Source organism: Elaeis guineensis, chromosome 7 (assembly GCF_000442705.2).
Source record: "Elaeis guineensis isolate ETL-2024a chromosome 7, EG11, whole genome shotgun sequence".
NCBI lineage: Eukaryota > Viridiplantae > Streptophyta > Magnoliopsida > Arecales > Arecaceae > Elaeis > Elaeis guineensis.
In genome coordinates, this window is record NC_025999.2 from 101495640 (window position 1) to 101519387 (window position 23748).

At 38.6% G+C, this 23748-nt stretch overlaps 2 protein-coding genes across 3 annotated transcripts; both read left to right on the top strand.

Annotated features, from left to right (window-relative positions):
• Positions 1 to 775: 775 nt before the first annotated feature.
• On the top strand, positions 776 to 17477 carry LOC105047986 (heterogeneous nuclear ribonucleoprotein 1). 2 transcript variants are annotated; one of them, XM_010927152.3, is made up of 7 exons: positions 776 to 957; positions 1053 to 1348; positions 1533 to 1573; positions 15303 to 15466; positions 15556 to 15658; positions 15729 to 15898; positions 16900 to 17477. In XM_010927152.3, the coding sequence occupies exons 2-7, from the start codon at positions 1077 to 1079 to the stop codon at positions 17266 to 17268; spliced, it is 1119 nt and encodes a 372-aa protein (XP_010925454.1). In that variant the 5' UTR covers positions 776 to 957; positions 1053 to 1076; the 3' UTR covers positions 17269 to 17477. The 2 variants fall into 2 exon arrangements, with proteins under 2 accessions (XP_010925454.1, XP_010925455.1); XM_010927153.3 differs by having other exon boundaries at positions 776 to 929.
• Positions 17478 to 20908: 3431 nt separating this feature from the next.
• LOC105047985 (zinc transporter 7) lies at positions 20909 to 23092 on the top strand. The gene is made up of 5 exons (XM_010927150.4): positions 20909 to 21102; positions 21231 to 21288; positions 21391 to 22097; positions 22192 to 22341; positions 22498 to 23092. The coding sequence occupies exons 1-5, from the start codon at positions 21088 to 21090 to the stop codon at positions 22801 to 22803; spliced, it is 1236 nt and encodes a 411-aa protein (XP_010925452.1). The 5' UTR covers positions 20909 to 21087; the 3' UTR covers positions 22804 to 23092.
• The last annotated feature ends 656 nt before the right edge of the window (positions 23093 to 23748 follow it).

Here is a 23748-nt window from a genome sequence, read left to right on the forward strand (position 1 = left end):
TCTATTCAGATTGTTAATAATTTAATATGGTAATCTAGATTATTATATTTGGTATGTTTTTGGAATCGTAATCTACATTGTCTTGGTAATCCAGATTACCTCATGGGAGATAATTTGGATTGCCTCGAAAAAGGATGGCTATCCAGATTATCATTTTTTTGATAATATTACAATAAAAATTTTGGATAAAATTATTTCTTAAAAAATTACACAGAATCTATTATCCAACCCTCCTCCTTTAGGTGCGCCCTCAGCCCACGACTCCTCCATCTTCCTTTGCCTGTTATAGCTCCTCCATTTTTGTCTCTCACCACCCCCATGGCTCCACACACACTTGCTTTCTCCCCATCCTTTAATGCCCATGATTCCCCATATCTCTCGATTCGTCACTTTTCTGCACCACCATCATATCCACATCACTCTTGTTATTTCTCACTATAAAAAAGAAGAGTATCAGGATAAAATTATTTGAGATATTTTAAAAATTTGATTTCATATTACCAATAATCTAATTATCATATTAAATATATTAATCAAAATTTTTAATAATTTTATTATAATATTATATATATATTAAATATAATAATTAATATTATTGATAATTTAATAATAATAATTTATTCTAAAAATAATCTATATTATCTTTCAAAACTATCCGCCGGTGCACCAAACCTAACCTTAGGTCGGTGTGGGCTAACGTTAGTTAAAACAGTGGCGATGGTGCAGATTAACGTCCCCTCTCCCGCACATGCCCCCCACCGCATTTAAACCAGCGGCCTCCGCCCGTTTGCCCTATCGCCCTTATTCGTCATCTATCTGAGGAACGGCGCCTGCAGTCCGCTAGGTTTTATTTCCCATCGCGCCGAGAATTCGCTCTGGGAAAAGCGAATTGAAATCCCTTCTCCAAATCGTTCCATCTTCAAATCGCGGTATAAACCCCAAGTAGGAAAGGGGAAGGTATTTTGATTGGGCATCGATTTCTCTAGGGTTTTGATCTCCTGAGGCTGAGATCGCCGCTAGGCTTTAGTGGAATAACCTTTGCTCCTTCGCAGGTCTTGTAGGTAGAGAAGAGGCCCATGGAGGTCGCCGACGAGATGCCGATCACCGTTAGTGGCGTAGATGAGGAAGAGGAGGAGGTAGAACAAGAGGTGGAGGTGGAGGAGGAGATAGAGGAGGAGGTCGAGGAACAAGAAGCAGAGGGAGGCAGAGGTGGAGACGGAGAAGTAGAGGAAGGAGGGGGAGAGGAAGGAGGAGGAGGAGGAGCTGAGTCTCCTGGAAGGGGGATAGAAATGGTAGATAGTGCTGGCGAGGAGATAAAGCAGCCGGATAGCAGTTCCTCTTCTTCAGGGTTAGTAGCGAAGCCTTAGGTTTTCTTGTAGATTTGTTGGATTATATGTTTGAGCTTGTATCAAATTTTGGTGTTTCTGGTTATAAGGTTAGCGGTTGGTTGGGTTCACATGTTGGTCCAATCAAATGCCGCTGGGGGGTTTTTGGGAAACAGAAGATGACCCTAGTTTTTTCTTGTGTCGTAGAAAAATCTTCGTTGGAGGAGTCGCGTGGGACACAACCGAAGGTATGTGTTAATGCTCTCTTTAAATTTGTGTTTCTCTTTTATATTTGAAAATAAAGAGAAATTTGTCATATTCATGAATTGTTTGCTTTCATATATCTTTACCAGCTTCGTTTGTGTGGTTGAATAATACATGCTTGCTAAGATTTGTAAATTCATGGCATGTTATCTGACCAAGTTTTTTATGATTTATGTTATTGTGAATATAATGCATGAGGTACCATGGATTATGTGATGGGAATATCAAATAACTTCTTATGCAGCCGAGTTTCTTGTTCAATGGGAAGTCGGCATAGAGTCAGTTGGCTTAAACTTATTGATGTTTGAATATTGTGTACTTTCTGTATACTAACATTTGTATGATTTCTGTGCCATGAAATTTAACGGTCTTCTTCTGGCACCGGTAGATTAATGGTAAACCACCCACATTTTATATTGAAATGGATTCTAGAATCATTCCTTGAAGCAGACACAGGGGCTGGACGTATAGACTTACATACATCTAGTGTTCTCACTATATCATCTATCTTTTCTCCTATGAGTCTAGGTCGTATATTCATATGTCACTCTATAGTATCTGGAAGAAGCATATGATTAGCTTCAGAGGACAACCAAGTGTCCAAACTGCCGTCCCCTTGGCATTTCATGAACTTGTAAGCTCAAAAGTCATTTTTCATGAATGATTCATGATGTTGGAAATGCAGAATCCTGAACATGCATTATAGATGTTGATTATATGCTGAACTCTACTCCATGCATGCATCATTATCTGAACATGGTTGTTGTTGGGCTGGTTACTCAATATCCAACAAGATTATATGAAGATTTTCTATGCTTTGGTTACATTAAGAATTGATCGGCTGCAGCTTGAGGCTACACATGAACTATAATTATAACCATAACCATCTAGACCTTTTTTTTAACTATTCGGGGTCAGCTTTATGGATCCTAATTCTCTAAGTATTGCTTTTTTTAGGACCATCTTTGATGGTATTCTAAGTTTCTCTGTATCTTTTTCACAATCTTTATCTATGCCATCTGAGGTCTTTCACTCCTTTTTTACTATGTCCAACACTAACCAAAGTGCCTCTCCTTATCGAGGTCTACTCAGATCTTTGTTGTACATGTCTGTTTGATATTAATCGATTTTTCATTTTGTCTTTAATCTGTGCAACTCATAGAGCTCTTCAAATATATTTATTTCTTAATTTATCTTTTCTATTTTTATGGTATATCCATGTTAACATTCTGATTTCTGCTGTGCTTGACTTGTTTTCATGAACTTTCTTATTGCCCAACACTGAGCATATAATATTTGCGAGTGATATTGTTGTTCCATAAAATTTTTCTTTAAGTCTCCAGGATATTAATGTATTATTTCATACTTCAGATGTACGTTTGCACTTTGTTCATCCAGCTTTAATTTTATTTTATGTATCTTTACATATATCCCAATTATATTGTACAATAAATCCTAATTAATGGTCATTTTTGGTATCTCTTTGGTCATCAATCTTAATTAGTGTCATATCTTCATTTTCGTTCTTGCTAAATTTACATTCCATATACTTTGTCTTTGTTCTACCAATCTTTAGGTCCTTATGTTTAAAATTTTCGTTCTTAAGTCCAATGTTTATTTAGTCTAGTTCTCTTTTTATCGTTCAAAATTGTCAATCGTAAATAAAAATATCTTTCGGAATATTAATAGTAAGTTCATCTGTAGTTAGTGCAAAAATATATGGCTTACTGCTGATCCTTGATGCTAGACTATAGTAACTAGAAATACACTTATTTATACCACACCAACTTCTAACCTGTCAATTCCCATCATGCGTGTTCTCAATTATTTCAATATACCATTTGCGTACACCCTCCCTTCTTAAAGTCCATCAACTTATTTTTTATACTTTTTCAAAGCCAATGAAGATTATGTGTAAACTTTTCCTTTTTTTAGATATTTTTTTAATCAATTGTCTAAGTAAAAATATAGACCTCCATTGTTAATCTTTCAGGCATAAATAGAAAATGCTTGTCTGAATTTTTTGTGATCTTTGTTCAATTACCGTTTCCCATAAATTAAGGTGACTCATAAGCTTAATTTCTAGATAATTAACATAATTTTGTACATCACCTTTACTCTTAAAGATAGGTACTATGATATCTCTCCGATCGTCTGGCAATTTCTTGGTCTCTATGATTTTATTAAATAATAAGCTAGCAGGCAATTTAATTCAATATCTTCTGTGATTTTCTAAGCTTTGATAGGTACTTTATCTGGTCCTAATGCCTTATCTTTTTATATTCTTTTCAAAGCTCTGTGGACTTTGCCTTTATGAAGTGTATGGATAGAAGCTTTTCTCCCCTAATTTTACTTCTTTAATGAAATTTTTTCTAGTAGAATCTTTATTTAACAAGTTTCAAGAATAACATCTCCATCTTTTTAAATTTTGTCGTCTTTCAATAATATCTTACTGTTCTCACTTTTAATGCATCTAACTTGAACAATGTCTTTAGATTTTCCCTCTGTAGCTTTAGTTATTTCAAAAATATTGTTGTCATATTCTTTTGAAACCAATCTATTATATAAGTTATTATATGAAATATATTTAGCTTACATTTTTTTTTTGGCCTTCCTATATCTTATAAAATCCATGCCATTGTTTATTTTTTCTGATTGTTTAAAGCAAAACTGTTTTATTCTGATTTCCTGTTGTATCCCATTATACTACCATCAAGTTTCTTTAGCTAGAAAATCTTTAGCTACCCTATTAATAAAATTGGCCATTTCATTCAACTTTTTATTTAGTTCAGTCCTTAATTTCCAATTTCCCTCCTTTAGTAATTTACTCCTAAAAGATATAGCATTTCAGTATTTTTTCTCATATTTTAGCTTTAATGTTTATTTTTAAATTTCATTGTCTTATCTTTTGAATGTTTATTAAATTTTTCTGTTCTTTTTCACTTAATGTTTCAATTTTAGACTAGTAATCTATGTTGTGCGGTTAAACTCTCTCTTGGTATCACCTGATAATCCTTACATGTTGATATGTTTCTTCCCTTGATGAAAAAAACAATCCATTTGTGACAAATTTGATCCACTTTCAGAAGTTACGGAATGCCATTTCTTTTCTTAAAATGTGTTTGCAGTTGCTAGGTCATAAGCTAGTGCAAACTCAAAAATTGGATCTCCTATTAAGTTTCTATCTCCATAACCGAATGCTTCATGTACTCTTTCACTCACCCATATTGCTCTTTCTTACATGTCCATTTAAGTCACCATCTACAGTTATCCTTTCTCTTTCATGAATATGTCGCATCAATCCTTTCATTTCTTTGTAAACTTGTTGCTTAGTCCTCTACACTGTCACTATTTACTTGGGGCACATAAGCACTATGTCAGTAATCTCCTCATCTAAAACTTATTGGATCGCTACCACTCTATTATGTATCCATTTTACATCTACAATTATCTTTCATTTACTTGTCTATCATTCCTACATCGCTTTTATTATTGTCCTTATCTATATATGGTAGTTTATGCCATTCTCCATGTTCTTGGATCTGCTACTTCTCTATTTTGTTTCTTATAAGCAATCAATATTGAATTTCATATATGTTGTTCTATCCACTAATTCTCTACTCTTTTCGATCAAAAGTTCAACATTCCAAGTAGCAAATCTAATTCTCTTCTTCTATATGGTTACCTTCATGGAATGCTGTATTGTGCCAAATCGGTTAGTACATCTCGTATCGAGTCAGACCGGCGGGGAACCGACATGGTTCGGTCAGTTCAAATAGTATACTGATGGAGGAGGGAGGAAAAGAGAGGGAAAGTGAGAAAGAGAGAGAGAAGGAGAGGGAGGGAGGCGGGAGCCGCTGGAGGCCGGCGGTTACCCGCTGCGGCCATCGAAGGGCCGCGAAAGCATCCGCGGCTCGTCAGTTTGCCCGATAGGGCTTTGAAACGAGCGAGAAAGAGAGAGAAGGGGAGAGATCACCGGAGATGGGAGCGGACGGTGTCGCGGTCGTGGATGCGGGCTTTGCCAAGGTCGGGGGAGGGGGTGGTGGAAGCGATGCGGGCGGCGTCGCAATCGCAAAACAGGGGTTGTCGCGTCACTGTTCACGCGATCCCCTTTTTTAAAAATGAAGATCACCAGTGAAGCCGGCAAACCATTTGTCGGCTTCATCGTTTAAAATATTTTTTAAAAAAATTTGAATTAATGAAGCCGGCAAACTATTTGCCAGCTTCGCTTAAGTTTCGATTTTTTTTAAAAAAAAATCATGAAACAAGGACGTCGTCCCTATTTCACGCTCGCGGTGCCGCGTCCGTGGACTGCGCTGTCTGGCAGCCCCGCCCCCTCCTTCCCCTCCTTTTCTTTCTTCCTCCCTCTCTCTCTCTCTATTTCTCTCTTTTTCTTCTCCCGATTCGGGTCCAATGCCTTCATCGGTTCGCTACCGGTTTGGTACGGTACGGAACGATACCGAATCGTACTGCTGGCTGGCCAAAACGGCCGTTGGTACCGAGACGGCAAACCTTGGTTACCTTTTTTACATAATGCAATTTCTTTTATCTCCTTGCTACCTAGATTTGCTATCATTGTACTAGATTACTATTAGAACATTCTCTAATCCAAAATAATCCTGGCTTATTTGTTGATACAATTGAGTTATGTTGTAGCCAATCCTTGTTCATTGTCACTCCAACTAGGTTACATTGTAGCAGATCATTTATGGACAATGATCTAATTAATCCTTGCTTATTCGTTGCTATAACTGGGTCACATTGTTGTGGGTTGCTTATGGGTAATGACCTATTGCCCATAAGCGACCCTTGCTCACTTCTCACAATAATTGGCTTAGGTTATGGCACATCACATATCATGGGGAACATCTTAAGATTCATGCATATCAAATTTGGATCTATTTTATAGTTTTTTGACATATTTTAATGACTAGCTGTCAACCCTTCACCTTGCTCATTGGGGCTTGGGATTGGGCACAATGGTGCCTGAGGCTGCTCAATGACTAAATGGACTATCAAAATGTTGCCACATGCTTGTCTCCAAGTACTTAGACAACAGTTTACATGCAATGTAGTGGCGATGTATCTTATGGAAATAATTACGAAGATATACTATATAGGCTCCTGTAGTTTATACTTATAAGTTGGGCTAATAGATTCATGAGAAATTTTCATGGGCCACATAAATTTTTTCTCCAAAAATAATGTAGTGGAGAAAATGTTGAGTTTCTTATTGACTGTAAGTTAAGAAGACTAGCGTTAATGGATTTTATCACAGAAACTCTAATCAACACTTAGGTTATAGTATTATTGGAATGTCCTGAAAGAATTAGCAGTCAATTGCCCAAGTCCTGACTTGACAGGACATACACCAAACAGATGCTGCCCCAAAGAGCTATGAATTATTTCAGAGGAGGAGTAACCAGTAGAAGCAATGCCTGCATATCTTTTCTTTATTTATCTTATGTCACATGGAGATATATCTATGTGCTTGATAACATGAACATTGCAACAGAAAGAAGCACTAACCTTTCTCTAGAAATGGTGGGACTATAACTGTTACAAAATGGGTTTGGCAAAGTCATTGGAAAAATAAATTGTACTAGCATTAGTTTCACGTCTAAAACAAATAGTTACGAAAGGCTGTTATGCTGGATATCTTTTAACATAAAAATATGGCTAAAAGCTTATCTGGATTTCCATAATCCACGTGGGCTTTGCATTTGAGAATATCATGTTGATTTTATATGTGACTACTGAAAAATTAGCTCCACTCTACTCAGATTATTTGGTCTGAGAATATGTTTTTCCGGTTATGGATCCACTACAGTGCCAAAGGGGTCAAAATTATGAACTTGTAGGAGTCAAAATTATAAATTTTGTGGTATGCTTGATCTTGAACCTCGATAATCAAGTAAAGAGAGGAGCTTGATTTGATGGTCAGCAAAATGAGTGGTAGAAATTCTGTTTAGTTAAAAAAAAAAAATTCAGGAGTAATTTAGTTTTAGTTTGAGAGCATAAGGTTGTAGGAGTATCTTGTGCTATCCTCATATGCCTTTGAAGGAGGGCTGCAAAAGAGTTTATTAAAGGAGAAAAACTGCCTCTTGTGTGGACAAATGCCAGCAAATATTTACATGGAACTTCTATGCACATAAGATTGTTTCAGTACAATTCTAATTATAATTTGTCAAAACTGCGTGACAGATCATGGATTCTTTGATAGACCAAAGTCTCTACTTCTGACATGTCACAGTTCAAACTTCTTGATCATCAACAAATCTTGTCAGTTGTTTAATTATTTTAACCATTTATCTTCGCTTCGATTCTGTTTTTTTATGTATCTTTGCTTGGGCGATATTCTATTTTAAGATGATGAAAGTCTGCTACTAAAGGTTTTGGTTGGCACCATACCAGCAATTGTTATATCTTTACTTTCTGATAACTGTCATATGAACATATGGCACCTTATATTATCCCATGAAATAACCTCATGAGCATCTCCCATCCTATTCCTAGTGCAGGTATATGAATCTTTTTTTTACGCTTCCATTTAGAAGATTCAGAAACATGTCCTATTGGAGTATCTGACAGATATATAAAGATATTGTTCCCATATTTTAATATTGTTCTTCATTTTTGGAAATATTCTGTTGTGGGAACCAATGCAAAGTAGGATCTGCATTACAAACCACAAATAAAAATGACAAGGCTTGTTGGTTATATTTTATGTGCTACTTCTATCTTAAGTAGTAGCTTTCTTCTATATTAATTACTGGCTTTCATATCACACATAACTCATGTTGTATGGGGCCATATATTTTCCCAAAGTCAGCAGTGTATGTCATGTCATCAACATGAATTCAAGTGGTTATTTTCTTTGAATTTGTCGAGCATGCTATATTATAGTTAACCAATGTATTCTATATGTGCATGATAGAGTCACCTGCAGTACCACCAATCAGTACTGGAGCTAGAAATCATTTGAAGATCTATCTAGTTGACAAGTCGTCCTGCCATTTCATATTTGTTTCCACAGGATTCATGTCTGTTTTGTTGTTCAGTACTTTTGGCTATAGGTATAAAATCCTATGAATGCTAATACTATAGTTTCAAGATAACACTACCATTCTTAGTTGCAATCATTCTTCAGATCTAAGCATATCTCAAGTTGGGTAGCTTTTAGTCTTTTCAAATTCTTTTCCAATGTGGTTTGTTACTCTTTTGTACAAGCATTCACTTATATGCTTTCCTTTAGTTGAACACAAGTGACCAAGATATGCTTGTATTTGTTTATCCAATAAAACAATTGTTTGTGGTTCCTATCCATTTCCCTTTATTGCTAAGCTATTTTTTATTTTTTGCTTAGTACTCGATGGGTCTAGCTTGCTAACTACATTTTCAATAAAAAATTGTTGTTTTGTGTGAATTTATTCAGTTCTGTTGCCAGTTGGACTTTTGCCAATTCTAGCTGGGAAATGGTATGGTGTAATCGTAATAGGTCTCTTTGCTAGCTGAAATTAGCTAGAGTTGAGCCATACAGATGTCAGGTTGTTTATCCAAGAAAACAATTGTTCCTATTTCCTATACATTTCATTATGTTTAGGCTATTTTTGGTTGGGATTCCATGGGCTTAACTGACTAATTGATTACCTTTTTCAAAAAAAAAAAAAACTTGTTTTGTCTGAATTGATTCAGTTATTTTTGTCAGTTATACTATTACCAATTCTAGCTAGTGAACTTTGTGGTGTGAAGATAATAGATCTCTTTTCTAGCTGAAATTAGTTAGATTGAATCATGCAACTTCATGCTGTTCAACTTGTTCCAACTGGTTTTTTGCCAATGGTGGTTGTGATAATACATAATTTTTCTGTTGATGAATCACAGAACCATTATTCAAAATGATCATAGAGGTATTATAAGGGTTCAATGCTGTGGTGGCTGTGGGGAGAATGAGGAAACTTAGAACAAGTTCAGTAATATATATATATATATATATATATATATATATATATATATATATATATATATATTATGAGAATTCAAGAATTATCAATTAGATTTTATTCAGTTGCAGGATGGATAAACGGGTTAACTAGAGTAATTTTGGAGCAAAATTCTAGGATGAGTTAGAATAAACACATTCCACCTTTCTGGCAGGGTGACTTCGTCTTACTTCAGACATGTTGCATACTGACAATGTTCCAGTCTTTGGTGCAATGCTCTATTTATCTCTTGCCTAACTTGGGTTGCGAATCATTGTTTGGCCTAATGAAGGGGCTACTTCACGCCTTGATGCACCATGTCCCTGAAGCAGGCATAACCTTAAAGTATAGGAGAACTGATCAGATGGTGTGCTAAGGCACAACAAAGGCTCAACCAATAATGAGGGAGGCTTGTGTTTGTGAAGAGGGAAGGTACTAAATAAATCTGAATGATGTGTGGATTGTTAAAAATCTATTTTTCTTAAGAACATTGAATCGTTTTCAATATTTTGGTAGTAATAAATGGCAACTTAGAATCTATAAAGCTGATTGAAATGCCATCTTGGTGTCACAATACATACCATGTTTATGTCAGAGTACAAAGCTATCATAGTTGAACTCCAACAAAATATTCTATGAAAGGAAAGACCAATAGAGCGTACATTCATAGTACAGCTCAACTCTGTAATTGTTTGTTTTGTTGTATTTGCATTTTCATCTGTTCTTGCAATGCATCGTTTAATAATCTCAGCAAAAATTGATAAGAACCATTTTAGTTTCAGAACCATATTACTGCATATCCTTGTAGAAATTCCAGCTACTGATGTAATTATTTGCTGTGATCTGCCCAGTGTTCTCAAGATTATGGTGGTTTCTTTGTACTTCATCTTACTGGAGATTATTAATTTATGTTTAAGTTGATTCTGCTCGTGTGAGTGATGCAATGTGTGTTCTATAACAAAGGTTATAGTATAGATAAAATAAATAGTGTGATTTTTTCTCATTTGTTAATGCAATTTTAGGGAATTCATGGATAGGTTTAGAATAAAATACCACATGAGGTGCATGCTTGGCAGTGACATATGAAAGAATGCCATGGAAGATACACTTGTTCATGATTAAGGAAAATTGATATGCTTGAGTGGTGTGGTGTATTGAGACTATAAAGGACATATAGGAGACAATGACAAAGTGTTATAATCAGCAATATGAAGGGGCGAGCTGCTTTTTCTTATGGTAAACATGAAACAAATTAAATAACATGTCAAAATGAACTCACAGTTGATATATGAGAGATGCATGTTGTGTGTAATTCAGTTATGAGTCATTTATTGATTTGATGAGGATAGGGTGGCAATGATTCGGAAGTATAGGTGAGATTTTGGTGGATAGGGATCTGAATTTCTGAGATCTAAAATGGATAAACTAGATCATGTAGAATATGATTGTAGTCTTACTAGTTTAGTGGGAAATGAATGGGGCAATCAGAGTTAATCGCGAGATTATTCCCATGTCTGATAAATGTGGCTGTATTCATGCATTACACAGAAAATTAGGAGAATGAGTAGGTTATATCAAGTTGAGTTAGAGTGGGGTACAGGTAATTGGTGTTTTGAAGTTGGTGGTGTTGGCTGTCTATATAGCCTTACACTAACTTTTTGGGTCATGTTTGGGCATGGAGAAAATCATTTGTATTAAGTATTGGATTTTGCTCAGTTGATAGTTGAATTGATTTACTACATGTTATTTGATATGTTTCATTTTGTCAGAGTATAATTAGTTTTTTAGATTCTCCCCTCTATTATTTTTTAAGTTATTACTTTTGAGCTGCATTATCTCTGGGTTCCCACTTAGGCAACTCCCGATATTGTATGGTATAGATGACCCTCGCCAATCATGATTTGTGTATGGTCTGTCAAAACATTAAGGGTCTGTTCCGGTAATCCAGCAGGATTGGGCTGAATTTCCTGCTGGATTCATGGATTGGGCAGCCCATTTAAGTATGGCTCACGTCAACCGAACTGTGAATTCTGTGGGAAAAAAAAAGGCCTTATGGGTCTTTTTTTTGTCTTCATGCAAATCAACAGGCCCACTGGCTTGGATTTAGGCTGGGACTTGGACAGGCCCTTAGATGATGTGAGCTGCGAGCCAACTGGCCTGATTCTTGCTGGAATATCCAAACAGGCCTTAAGTGTACTGAATAATATGTGACTGCCACGTGCCTTTAAAGGATAACTTTTATGAGACAGTTGTATGGTTCATAATCTTGTCTGCATAATTATGTTGGGTAATAAAGAGACTCAAACACTTGAGATGAGTGTCTCAAGGATGAGTATATTGGGGTTGATCTTTGATATGTTATAGTAGTTGTTTTGTAAATGAGTGTGTCACAAATAAGAATCACTAGAGTTACACCAATTAAATCAATGTTTGGATAGCCTATTCGGATAATGTTAGCATGTGCAATAAACAATATAGCCTTCTTTAATGAGGGGATGAGATTAGATTTGTGTCAAAAGATCAGATTAGGGCGGGGAAAGCTATGATAACCTAATTTGATGTTTTAGGGGTATGGGGGAGAAGCTTATGTTTAAAAAAAGGTAACACTCGGTGGAATGAGTGATGAAGGATTTCAAAAGCTGACTAAAATAGTTGGGAATAGATTTTCTATTAATTGTTTATAAACCTATGCCTACCTATGATTTTCTCATGAAGATTAGGAGAATTAAGAGAATAAATATGACCCATCAAAACCCATGTACAAAGAAATATCCCATTTCAGTAGACATCTATGTGTTTTAAACCGAGTCAATATGAGTTTGTGTTTTTGGTGCAACATGGAGGAAAAAGTCAAACTGGAACTTGGAAGTGCAAATGCAAATGCCTGAGATAAGAAAATAGCTAGAAAAATGGCAGTAGGGAACCACAAATTTCAGACATAAGATAGAAGTTGACTTGAGAACATTCCCTAATAACGTAACATTGGTGGCATGAAGATCAACTAGTTTATCTAATACCTCTGGCATCAAGTTACTGTGACCTCTTTTTTCTTGTTTGAAGCATTTGCCTTAACCATATGTTTGTGTGACAACTTTTTTTTTCCATAAGATTGGACACAATTTTTCCCTTCAGTATGGCATATTGAAACCCCAAATTGTTGGGAAAAAGGCTAGAATACTAGATGGTTATGGTTAGTATAGCATATTGAATGGTATAAATTGCTAAGAATGATACATTTATCAGATTAAGACAACATTGTTCTGAGATCAGGCCTAATGGATAAGAGTGGTGAGAGAGAAAAACAAGTCTTTGTTATCAGAATGGATGCTTAAGGATTAAGGACAGTAGAGAATTATGAGCAGCAGTGAATCAATAGTAATTTGGTGTCGTTACTTCAAGAAGTTTGGGGAAATGCAGAAGACATGAGAGGTAAATCGATTCATAGAGTTGATGGCGGCATATGGATTTTACTAATTTTATTAGCATAATATATTTTAGCGATGACAAGGATAAGGCATTGGGGAGGAATGATTACCAATTAAATTATGTAAAGATGGATTGACTGACTTATTTAATGAATGGTGTTGTTGACGGAAGGAAATTTTGAATGAATGGATAAAAGAATATCCATTTATAAACTAATGGTATGCTTACATGGAGATTAAGATGTTGCTGACAGACATGATTTCCCTCTTTCAATGGGCCTTTGGTATCGGAAGATGTACTTTAGGGGGCATGCCCTGAGAGAATGTTTAGTTCAGCAGTTTTCAGACTTTCCCATTAGAAAAGAAATGAAGTTGGTTCTAAGGATTTACAAGTGGATTTGGTCTCTTGCCATAGGTTTGTGCAATGCAGAGATTGTGTTTATCTTTCATTAGATGCCCATTGGATTTTTTTTTTTTTTTTCTTTTAAGAAATAGTCAGTGACATTTTAATGTGCACTCCAGACAACAATGTGGAATGCGCTGTGCCTCTTGAGACATGTTGCATCTTATCATCAATCTATCATTTGTTATTCTGAAGTGTATTAAAACAATTATCAAATGCTTATTTATTTATGGCAGCCATGAAGGATGCATTTGTTTCTTTTTTGACATTTGAAGAACCATAAAATATGGAGAAAATGGCATTTTAGCAGTCATGTCTTGAAGTTGAGAATAAATTAGCAATTAAAGCTGCAATAAAATTACAATTACGATGGTATTCATTTTGATAAAGATAGGATCCTTTAGTGATATTGCCTAGTGAAGTCTCGATTTATGGGAGGAGGCTTGTAACTTGTGACTAAGATGTTGATTTTCTGGCCTAGGTGACATTCTTTTTTTAAATAGTGGATGGAAAGTTAAATTAGTGCAAGATATAGAGATGAACTTTGGGATGGCTTTATCAGGGAATGCACCACATTATGATTTTGTTATTCACCACGGAAGGGGTGATATTCACCGGAAGTTTAAAGTAAGGTGGCCTGTTAAAACCGACTGGTGTCGTATGATGATAATACAATTGCTTCTTGAGGGGAGAAATTGGAGGTTCAAGATGTATTAGGTGGGTATTTTAGTATGCATTTCTTTCGTATTGTGCTGTATGTGGCTTGTCTTTGGTGTTTATGCAATGATCTAGAACTTTCCAATAGTACTTCTTGGTTTAAAAGGTTTTATTTAAAATACACAAATTGTCTCCAATTAGTTTATTTTCTGTTTGTTAAGCAAGATTGGTGCCAGCCTTAGAGATTATATTAGTAAGTCTTTAGTGCGAATTCTGAATATAGTCAAACTTCCTCTGTCTAGTGGCTAAGTTCACTATATGTGTGTCTGTGCATGCATGCCACTGTATGTGAACTTTTCACATTCTGCCTTTATGTTCAGCATGCAATGTGCTAGCAGGCATGTGCTATTCTGCACAGATATGGCCATTTGGCATGGGTCAACATGAACCTACCTTTTAATATATTTTCAATTTTAAATAAGGGAATTAAATCCTCTTTTTGGGGCATGATGTGGCATCTGTGCTGGTACAGCATGTGGCATGCTGGCTAATGGCTGGAATGCCCATCAACTCTGGCACTTGAATCGGTTGTTGTATCTTCGCATGTGTTGTAACTCAGTGATGGCATATCCATCTTCCTATGGAGGGGCCTGGTTACAAGTCCCTTCTGTAGTAGATGCATGCCAAAGGATGTGTGCTGGTCTGTGAACTGTATATTGTGTCCAATACGTCTTAACTGGAGCACGCTTGCAATGTTGGGTTCTTTCACTTTTGGACCCACCGGTTTGAATGGGATGATGCCATGTTAGATTCTTGTTGCTGCATGAACCAACTTTAGGTGGCTTGGTTGGTTTTAACAACTCATTTGCCAAAACCGACATGTTTGAATTGGTTTTCTGTTTGAAACATGCATGAAAACATGATAACTTTAAGAAAGAAAAATCCAGTTAACAGAAGATGGATCTCTTATCTTGTTTTATTGGTGTTATCCTTATGATAGATATTATTGTATTCTTAGGGCTAGTTTTCATTTTGGTGGTATTCACTGATTGTGTGGTGTTGCCTTCCAAAATTTTGCAATTTTTTACAGAGATCTATAGATGTCAGGTTACAGTTCTTGTGATAAAATAGTGAAATTATGTCTTCCTACATTCTCTATCTAGATTTTTGTCCTATAAGTTCTTTTTTTTTTTCCCCCATTTTAATATTCAGTTGCCACTCGGTGTGCTTGTTTTTGTTGTTGCAGAGACATTCACTAGGCATTTTGAGAAGTATGGGGAGATCACAGACTCTGTGATAATGAAGGATAAGCATACACATATGCCTAGAGGATTTGGGTTTGTAACATTTGCTGACCCTTCTGTTATTGACAAGGTTTTAGAGGATGAGCATGCTATTGATGGGAGAACGGTGGGATTAGCTTTTGTTGTACATCTTGCTGTTTATGTTTTATAGGGTCTCAATGGAATGCTGGATTCTTATATTGCTGCTGAACTCAGGTAGAAGTCAAAAGGACAGTCCCACGAGAAGAGATGCCTTCCAAAGCAGGGCTTAAGACAAAGAAGATATTTGTTGGTGGAATTCCTCCATCTTTAACCGAAGGTAGCAACTGCACCTTTGGACTTATGATCTTCTCATCTTGTGAAGTAAATTTACAATTAAAATCTTTCAGATGAGTTGAAGGAGCACTTTGCCTCATACGGTGAAGTGGTTGAGCGCCAGATAATGCTTGACCATAGTACTGGGCGTTCACGAGGCTTTGGTTTTGTGACCTTTGAAAATGAGGAAGCAGTCGAAAAGATCATTTCGGAAGGTAGAATGCATGATCTCGGAGGGAAGCAGGTGAGTTGAAATTTAAGATTGACCATGCTTGTGGATCTTTTTTTTTTCCTCGATGCAGTTTTCATTGATTTTGATGGCTTCATTTGTTACTTGGTTCTGAACAACGTCCAGCAATTGAGAAAAATATAGACAGCTGTAGATAATATAAGAAAAACGCTCGCATCATTAGCCCTGGAATAGAGTTGATGCTGAAAAAAGGATAATTATTAATAGCTTTAAAGAAAATTTATTGTGAGATTTTTAGATGTGAGAGCCTCCTTCCTGCGCTGAGAGCAACATCAGTGCAACCAAACTGCCTGGTCTTGGGCTTGGGCTTGGATGTTAGCCTTATGTTGGATCAATTTTAGGACCTTGATTTGACTCACCAGAAGGGGGTTGCTTTCCATAGGTGGTGGTGGGGGTCTAAAGTCTTATAATCACAGGTCATAGGGTCCAACACTCAACAATCATAAAACATTTCTGGGTGACAAATTAGCCAACAAGAATTTAGGCTAGATTTGGATTATGAATTTCTGATCTTAGTTTTTGCTTTATCAGCTGCTTCCTATTGAAATAGGGTACCTATAGTAGATATAACACTAAATAAAACATGCACAATTTCATTTTTAAGTAAAATGATCGATAGAAGGGAAAGGTTAAAGAAACATCTCCTGGGTCCACAGGCTTGTAGACAGGACGCACCATGTCATCCTGGGCTTTCTCGGTTCCTTGTGGTAGTTCTATTTGATATCTATTGTTTCAGTCAGTGCTGGGGCCTATTTGGGAGGTCATGTTAGGATCGGGTGAGAGAGAGAAGGGGGCTTTCCTTGAAGGAGATCCTCCTCCTCTCCTTTTTTTTTGTTTTTTTTAAACCATGGTGATTAGCCCGTGAACCCCCCAATCCCACCTCTCCACTCTCCAGCTCCAGCATTTATTGCAACAATTTCCTGAGGAATCACTCACGGAATATGCTCAGGATTTGTAGAGGCTTGTTTGTAACGTCCCCTTCCTGACTGTTGCAGGTTGAAATTAAGAGGGCTGAACCAAAGAAAGCTGGTGGAGATCCAGGAATCAATGGGAGGGGTGCTCGTGGCACCGGTGGTGGCAGTATACGTGGTAACTATCGAGGTGGCACTTACGGATATGGAGGTGGTTATCGATCTGGTGGTGTCTATTATGGTGGAAGTTATGGTTATGGCAGAGGCTATAGCTATGGTGCGGTCCCCAGCTTCGGTGCGGGCTTCAGCTCTAGTTATGGCGGACCCATGTATGGAAATGGTGGATACGGTAGTGGTACTGCATACGGTGGTTCAGCTGGGTATAATGGAGTGTACGGTGGTTATGGTGCTGGCCGGGGATATGGGAGCAGATACCACCCCTATGGAAAATGACATCTTGAATGCAATTATGTTAACCGACTTTTACTAAATTTGTTGTGCAATCCACACCTGTCAGTCGCTGAAATTAACCAGTACTGTTTTTCATTCTAAATTCATATGTTTTTTTCGAAATGTATCTTAAATTCATATGTTGCCGCCATAGAACGAATCGTTATCATTTCTTTTTTCAGCCTATCCACAAAATGTAATTTTTCAGCGTCTCTTGGGGCCTTTCTTTACTGTTTTTTGCTTGCATAGGTGGATGGAACTCTTCTTCAGGGCTACAGACTATTGTGTGATTGAGTTATCATGTACGCTTAGCATTATGACACGTATCCTTTAAGACCATCATGATATACATGAGTATATATATATTGTGAATCATGACATTCTGGTGTTCTGATGGATGCTTAAGATTTTATGCTGTTTGTTATCAGGCTGAAGAGGGAATTGTCTGATGATCTGTGATAATTTGAAGGCCCATTCTTCTGTGGCAGCATATTTTTATCACTCCCGTATAATGTTGCATAATATTAATGCCTGCTTAAAAACCGGCATGATCATTATTCTTTATCTGGTTGCTTAACAAACAAAGGGCATGGTGAAGTAGTTTCCGCTTGATCTGGTTATGATTTATTTTATCAATATTTCATCAAGAATTTTTTAGCATTTAGATCTTTATTAAAAAAAAGGGAACCTTTTATGTGCTTATCATTTCTTGATAAACTTGTTTCGGTTATCTATGATTATCTAGTATGTGCAATATTTAGGCTTGTTACGCCTGCCATTTGCAATGCCATTTTGTTGTTTGGAAAAATCGGCCCAGTATAGCTTGGGAGATCTCTCGCGCCAGTGTTCTCAGCCCTTTGGGTGAGCAGTGCTGGAACTTCATTTTGTCTCAATGTAGCAAGTCATTTTTCAGCAGCTCCGGAGTGATGATTATCATTAAAACTCATTGTTGCTGAGATTACTGGATTACTGAATTTTTATCACCTGTTACAATATAAAATTTGTTAGGGAAATATCGTTAAAACAGTGGAAATATATTATAGCCACTAAAATTAGAAAGGAAATTTGTCAAGGGAAATATCGTTTAAAACAGTGGAAATATATTATAGCCACTAAAAATTAGAAAGGGAGGTAGGTGCATACCAAATCTTCCTATGGGATCGATTCAGATCCAAGACATCTGGTCCAGTGTGATGAAGAGGGGACATTTTCCCCACAAGATTGACAGCTGTTGATTTGTGCACGTGTTTTTGATAATCCCTGCACCAAACTATAGATGTCCATGAACCTGCAAATGTATTGAATATGCAAGTCTATGACCATCTATTGTGGAATATATGTTTTCAGAAATATGCTCCAAATTTATGAAATCTATTGTCATGGGGAGGATGAGACATTTAACAACAATGAGAATGTTCCAAATTAATGAAATCTATTGTGATGGTGAGGATGAGGCATTTCACAACAATGAGAACATGTTATCATTGTTGATGCCATTGTGATTGTTGTATATTGCAATTATGATCTATATCACAAGTCTTCTCCTCAAAATCACTGTGGTTTTCATCAAAAAAAAAAAAAAAAAAAAAATCACTGTGGTTTCTCATCTTACACAACATCCAACGTTCTTATTCTAGAAACATGGTGCAAGAGAGCGAGTGCCGTCTGCATGTATCATTTCCTTCAAAAGCGAGCGAGCGGAGAACAACGGTGAACGGTATGCGCTTAACGGGAGGGTAGGGTCTTTTATGAGCATGTCAAGCTGACAAACTAGACCGTCACGGTTTGAAAAAAATTCATGATCACCCATTATCGACAACATCCAAATTCTTCATACCACAATCTTGAACGATACGTCATATTTAACACATAGGGAAGCCATCTCAAGGAGTTAACTCTTTACATGTTCCAATGAATATGTTCTCGAATGGGTGGCAATGATAAGTATATTGATTTTTTTTTTTTTTCTGGGTAAAGGAAAGATAAGTAGATTGATTTACCAAAAAAAAAAAGAGAGAAGTATATTGATAAAGTATGATGTATTCATTATAAGATCATTGCAAATACTTCCTCTTTTTCACCAAACCCTAGAGAATAGTTGGATGAAGGCGCAAGATGGTTTCCTGATGCAAATCAACTCTCGTTATTAGAAAAGTATGGCACTCATGCCACTGATGAAGATCCAGTTTAACTGGTTACCGGGACGGTACCAAAAAACTAGTTGCCGAGACGGTACCAAGAATCGATAGATTGTGGTCTAGTAAAGGAATGGACTTTATGCTTAGTATTGGTGGAACTTATTAGCCGGACCTCCTTATTGGATTTCTATCCCACTCTTTGCCGGCGTACGATGACAAGTTGTATGATGCCTTGGTCGACGGTGGAATATTGTATATTCTTGCACTACATGGTTTCTATGGAAAGAAAGAAATAGAGTTCATCATTAGACTTTTATTTCTCCTCAGCGGCTGATTAGACAGGTTTTTGGCCTGCTCTCTGATCTTGCTTTCAGTAAGTCTCGGGTTGGTTTTTATACACGGTCAAGATCTTGGGATACTTCTTTATCATTTGCCCATTCTTCTTCTCTATTTGTGCGCTGGATACCTCCTCCCCTTCGTGTATTAAAAAACAATTTTGATGCCTCCGTTTGTAAGGACCCGGCTGCTGTTGGGCATGTAATTAAAAATGAGACTGGACATATGCTGTTAGCCGAGGATGAGCTTCTTGCATCCTATTATGTGCCACAGGTTGAATTACTTGCAACTTGGTTGCTGTCTCTTTAGCTCTTGTTCAATTTTGAAGACGATAGTTTCAACTTGGGGGATTCTCTTCCAATTTGCTTCTCAAACTACTAAGTTATTATATAATTATAAATTTATATATGACGTTATCTCTGTAGTATAAAAAATAAATATTATAAATTAATATAAATAATATTTTTATCAAATAATATTTAATAAAAATATTATGTAAATATGTCCTATCCTTTATTTCATTCCTTCGATATCATATAAAAAAATTCTTCCATATCTATTCTTTCATATTTCATTAAATAAATAAGAGAATAGGTCAGAAAAAAAATCCATTATTCATCCTTCGTTCTTCCTCGCCGGTCAATTCTTTTCCATCTCTCATTTAAATGCAGAGATGTTACAGTTTTGGGCTTAGCCTTTTGTATTAAAAAAAAAAAGAGTGTAGGACCCGCATACAAAAAAAGGACTGAGGGACCCGTCAACATTATGTCGACATCCTTGCAACACCACCAAGCGACGCACGCCGATCTTGACGCGTGGGTTAACCAGGATCAAAACCTCGAGTTGACATTCCAAAACCTTACGTCGGACCCACCAATAGTGCGGCGGCACACGCGGTCGGCCCCGGGGATTCTAATTCTCTCCTACGAAAGTTCCGCCCGCGGTTCTCCTCGCCAAAAACCCCCTCCATGTCCTCATGATGTCGTTTGGGGAAAATTTTTCATCGACGCGTATGCGGTAAGCATACATCAAGATGCCTTTGTAGTTGCTTTGAGCCGTCCGATCGAACAACGGAAGCGTCAAGTTTGTCAGGTGAGACGTACCACAAGGAGGCGATGTCCTCACTCCCGTGGCGCCCTTTCGTTCACAGTAGATTTGGAGGGAGGATGACGACATTCTCTTCTAACGCAGGGTCGTCCACCATTCCTCGTCTCTGTCCCTTTATCCATCTCCTCTCCGCGGCCCGCCCTCGCGCCCCGCTTTTATATCTGGAACCAAGAAAGAGGGTAACCGAGAGAACTTAAGAAATTCTGGCGATTTCGATAGATAGATAGATAGAAATCTCGAGATGTCTTTCTTTGAGGTAAGATTTTCCCTCAAAAATGGAGCTCTTAACACCCTAATTATAGACAAGATCGAAGATTTTCCGATTTTTTACCATCAGTTCTTGTATTCACCCAAAAAACCATCAATTGTTGTTTTTATTTTCAGGATCTTGAGCCCTGGTTCTACCTCACTCGCTTCCGCGACCAACTGAGCGTTTTATCTGGTAAAGATCTCGCTTCTTTTTTTCTTCTTTCCTCCCCATTTGGGGAGATTTTGTTTTTGGATTGGTGCGTGTTGATTTAGTTGGATCTTTTGTGGTGGGAAGAAACCATGTCGGCGTCGATGGCAACGGCGAGCTGCACCGACGACGCGGCGGATGAGTGCCGCGATGACGTGGCGGCGCTGCGGCTGAAGATGGTAGCAATAGTGACGATCCTTGTGGCGGGGGTGACGGGGGTGGCGATCCCCTTGGTGGGGCGCAAGCGGCGGTTCCTGCGCACGGACGGCGGCCTCTTTGTCTTCGCCAAGGCTTTCGCGGCCGGTGTCATCCTCGCAACGGGGTTCGTCCACATGCTCCACGACGCCCAGTCGGCGCTGACGGATCCCTGCCTCCCTAAGTCGCCATGGCGGCGATTCCCTTTCTCCGGCTTCGTGGCAATGATGGCGGCGCTCGGGACCCTCGTGGTCGACTTCGTCGGGACCCAGTTCTACGAGCGGAAGCACCGGGAAGAGGCCATTGGGGTCAAGGCAGCCACCTCGGCGGCGGTTACGGCGACGACATCGGCCGAGGAGGGTATCACCGTAATCTCAGTCTTGCCGGAGCCGGAGGCGGCGGCGGACAACGTCAAGAGCCCGATGCATATTGTCGGGATGCACGCCCACGCGGCGGCGCACCGGCATAGCCACCCGCACGAGAACGGGGCGTGCGACGGCCCTGCACGGCGGGAGCGTGGCCCTGGCCACGCCCACGAGGACGAGGACGAGGGCGTGGGCGAGGTTTCTTCTCATGTGCGCCACGTGGTCGTATCCCAGGTACGATGCACTCCAAGGTCCAATGTTCGGTCGCTTATTTAATCGAAATTTTAGTTTTTCTTGGGGTGTTTATTTGATACTTGGATGTGATCAGATACTGGAACTAGGAATCGTGTCCCACTCGGTGATCATTGGGTTGTCCCTCGGTGTCTCCCGGAGTCCGTGCACCATAAGGCCACTCATTGCAGCCTTATCCTTCCACCAATTCTTCGAAGGCTTCGCACTGGGAGGATGCATCTCCCAGGTTGGTAATAGCATACTTTTATTATTGGTCTCATTTGGGCTCTTCGATTCGTTTAATCCTATGGGTGAATTGGGTGTTGGACGCAACTATTAAGTGTACGCTGATTTGGGGACACTAAGGGCACTGTTGATTTGGTGTTGTGGGTGTAAATTTCAGGCGCAGTTCAGGAACTTGTCGGCGGCGCTGATGGCATGCTTCTTTGCGATCACGACGCCGGCCGGCATTGGCGTCGGCGCGGGTGTTGCGTCGTTCTACAACGCCAATAGCCCGAGGGCGCTGGTGGTGGAGGGGATACTGGACTCGATCTCCGCCGGCATTCTCGTCTACATGGCGTTGGTTGATCTAATCGCGGCGGATTTTCTTAGCCGGAGGATGAGCTGCAATATTAGGCTTCAGGTGGCGTCTTACATGGCCCTTCTTCTTGGCGCTTGCTCCATGTCCGCCCTTGCAATCTGGGCTTGACTCGGACTGCTGCTGGCTGAAGCTTAGGCGACCAATGATAGAGCTGGGACGGCCAGATCTTGTACTGGTATGGTTATTTGCATCCTTTTGTTTTGGGTTCGGACGAAGATCCGGTCGTCTGGATTTTTTTTTTTTTTTTAGGAAAGTCCCGTTCACAAGGTCTCTCCTCAAAGCGGATACACGCATGTACTTTAGGGCTTGCGTTCGTTAGCAGTTGCTTTTAGTTTATACGTCGTTGTTGTGCGAAGAAAAAAAAATTTAGAAATTAGAAGCTCAATTCCTTCATTTCCATGGAGTTGTCCTTGTGAGTCACTGTAATCTGTGCATCTGGGCGGAAGGGATGGCAAAAGTGAATTGTACTATTTTGTTGGTCCTTTACGCGTGGATTAGAGTCTCACGCCGTTGTCGTTTTGCCTTTTGGAGTGATATGACGCCTCAATTAGGAGGTCCATCGTCCGACCCAAGAAGAAAAAGCAATGGTGTGTGCTGGCGTTGGGGCGACTATATGAGCGCTGTAGGTATCAAATCTTCTGAAAAATCATAGCTTTCGAATTTTTAGCGGGTTATCAGAGATTTTTCGCTGATTCTGCAGTGTTGAAGGGACATTTAGATCGCTTTCAGAGTGGCTTGATGTTCACGTGAGACACAGTATCAATCCCTGTATGAAATGTTTCGCAAGTGTTGGGAGGATGCCTCTCACTTCCTCCATTAAATCTCAAAAAAAAAAAAAAAAAAAAAAAAAAAGGGAGGAGGAGGGGACGGGAGTTGTGGGGGTGAGAAAAAACGGAGGTCCAGAGGATTGGTCTTGAACAACAATGTTGAGGCTATACAATGCACTCTACCTTGGTACACCGGTGCGACTAGCTCTGTGCCGTGTGCTTTTTCTGCCTGTAAAACATTGAGAACTTGTTCCGGTCTGCGGCAGGTTTATTCGAGGGTGGGAGA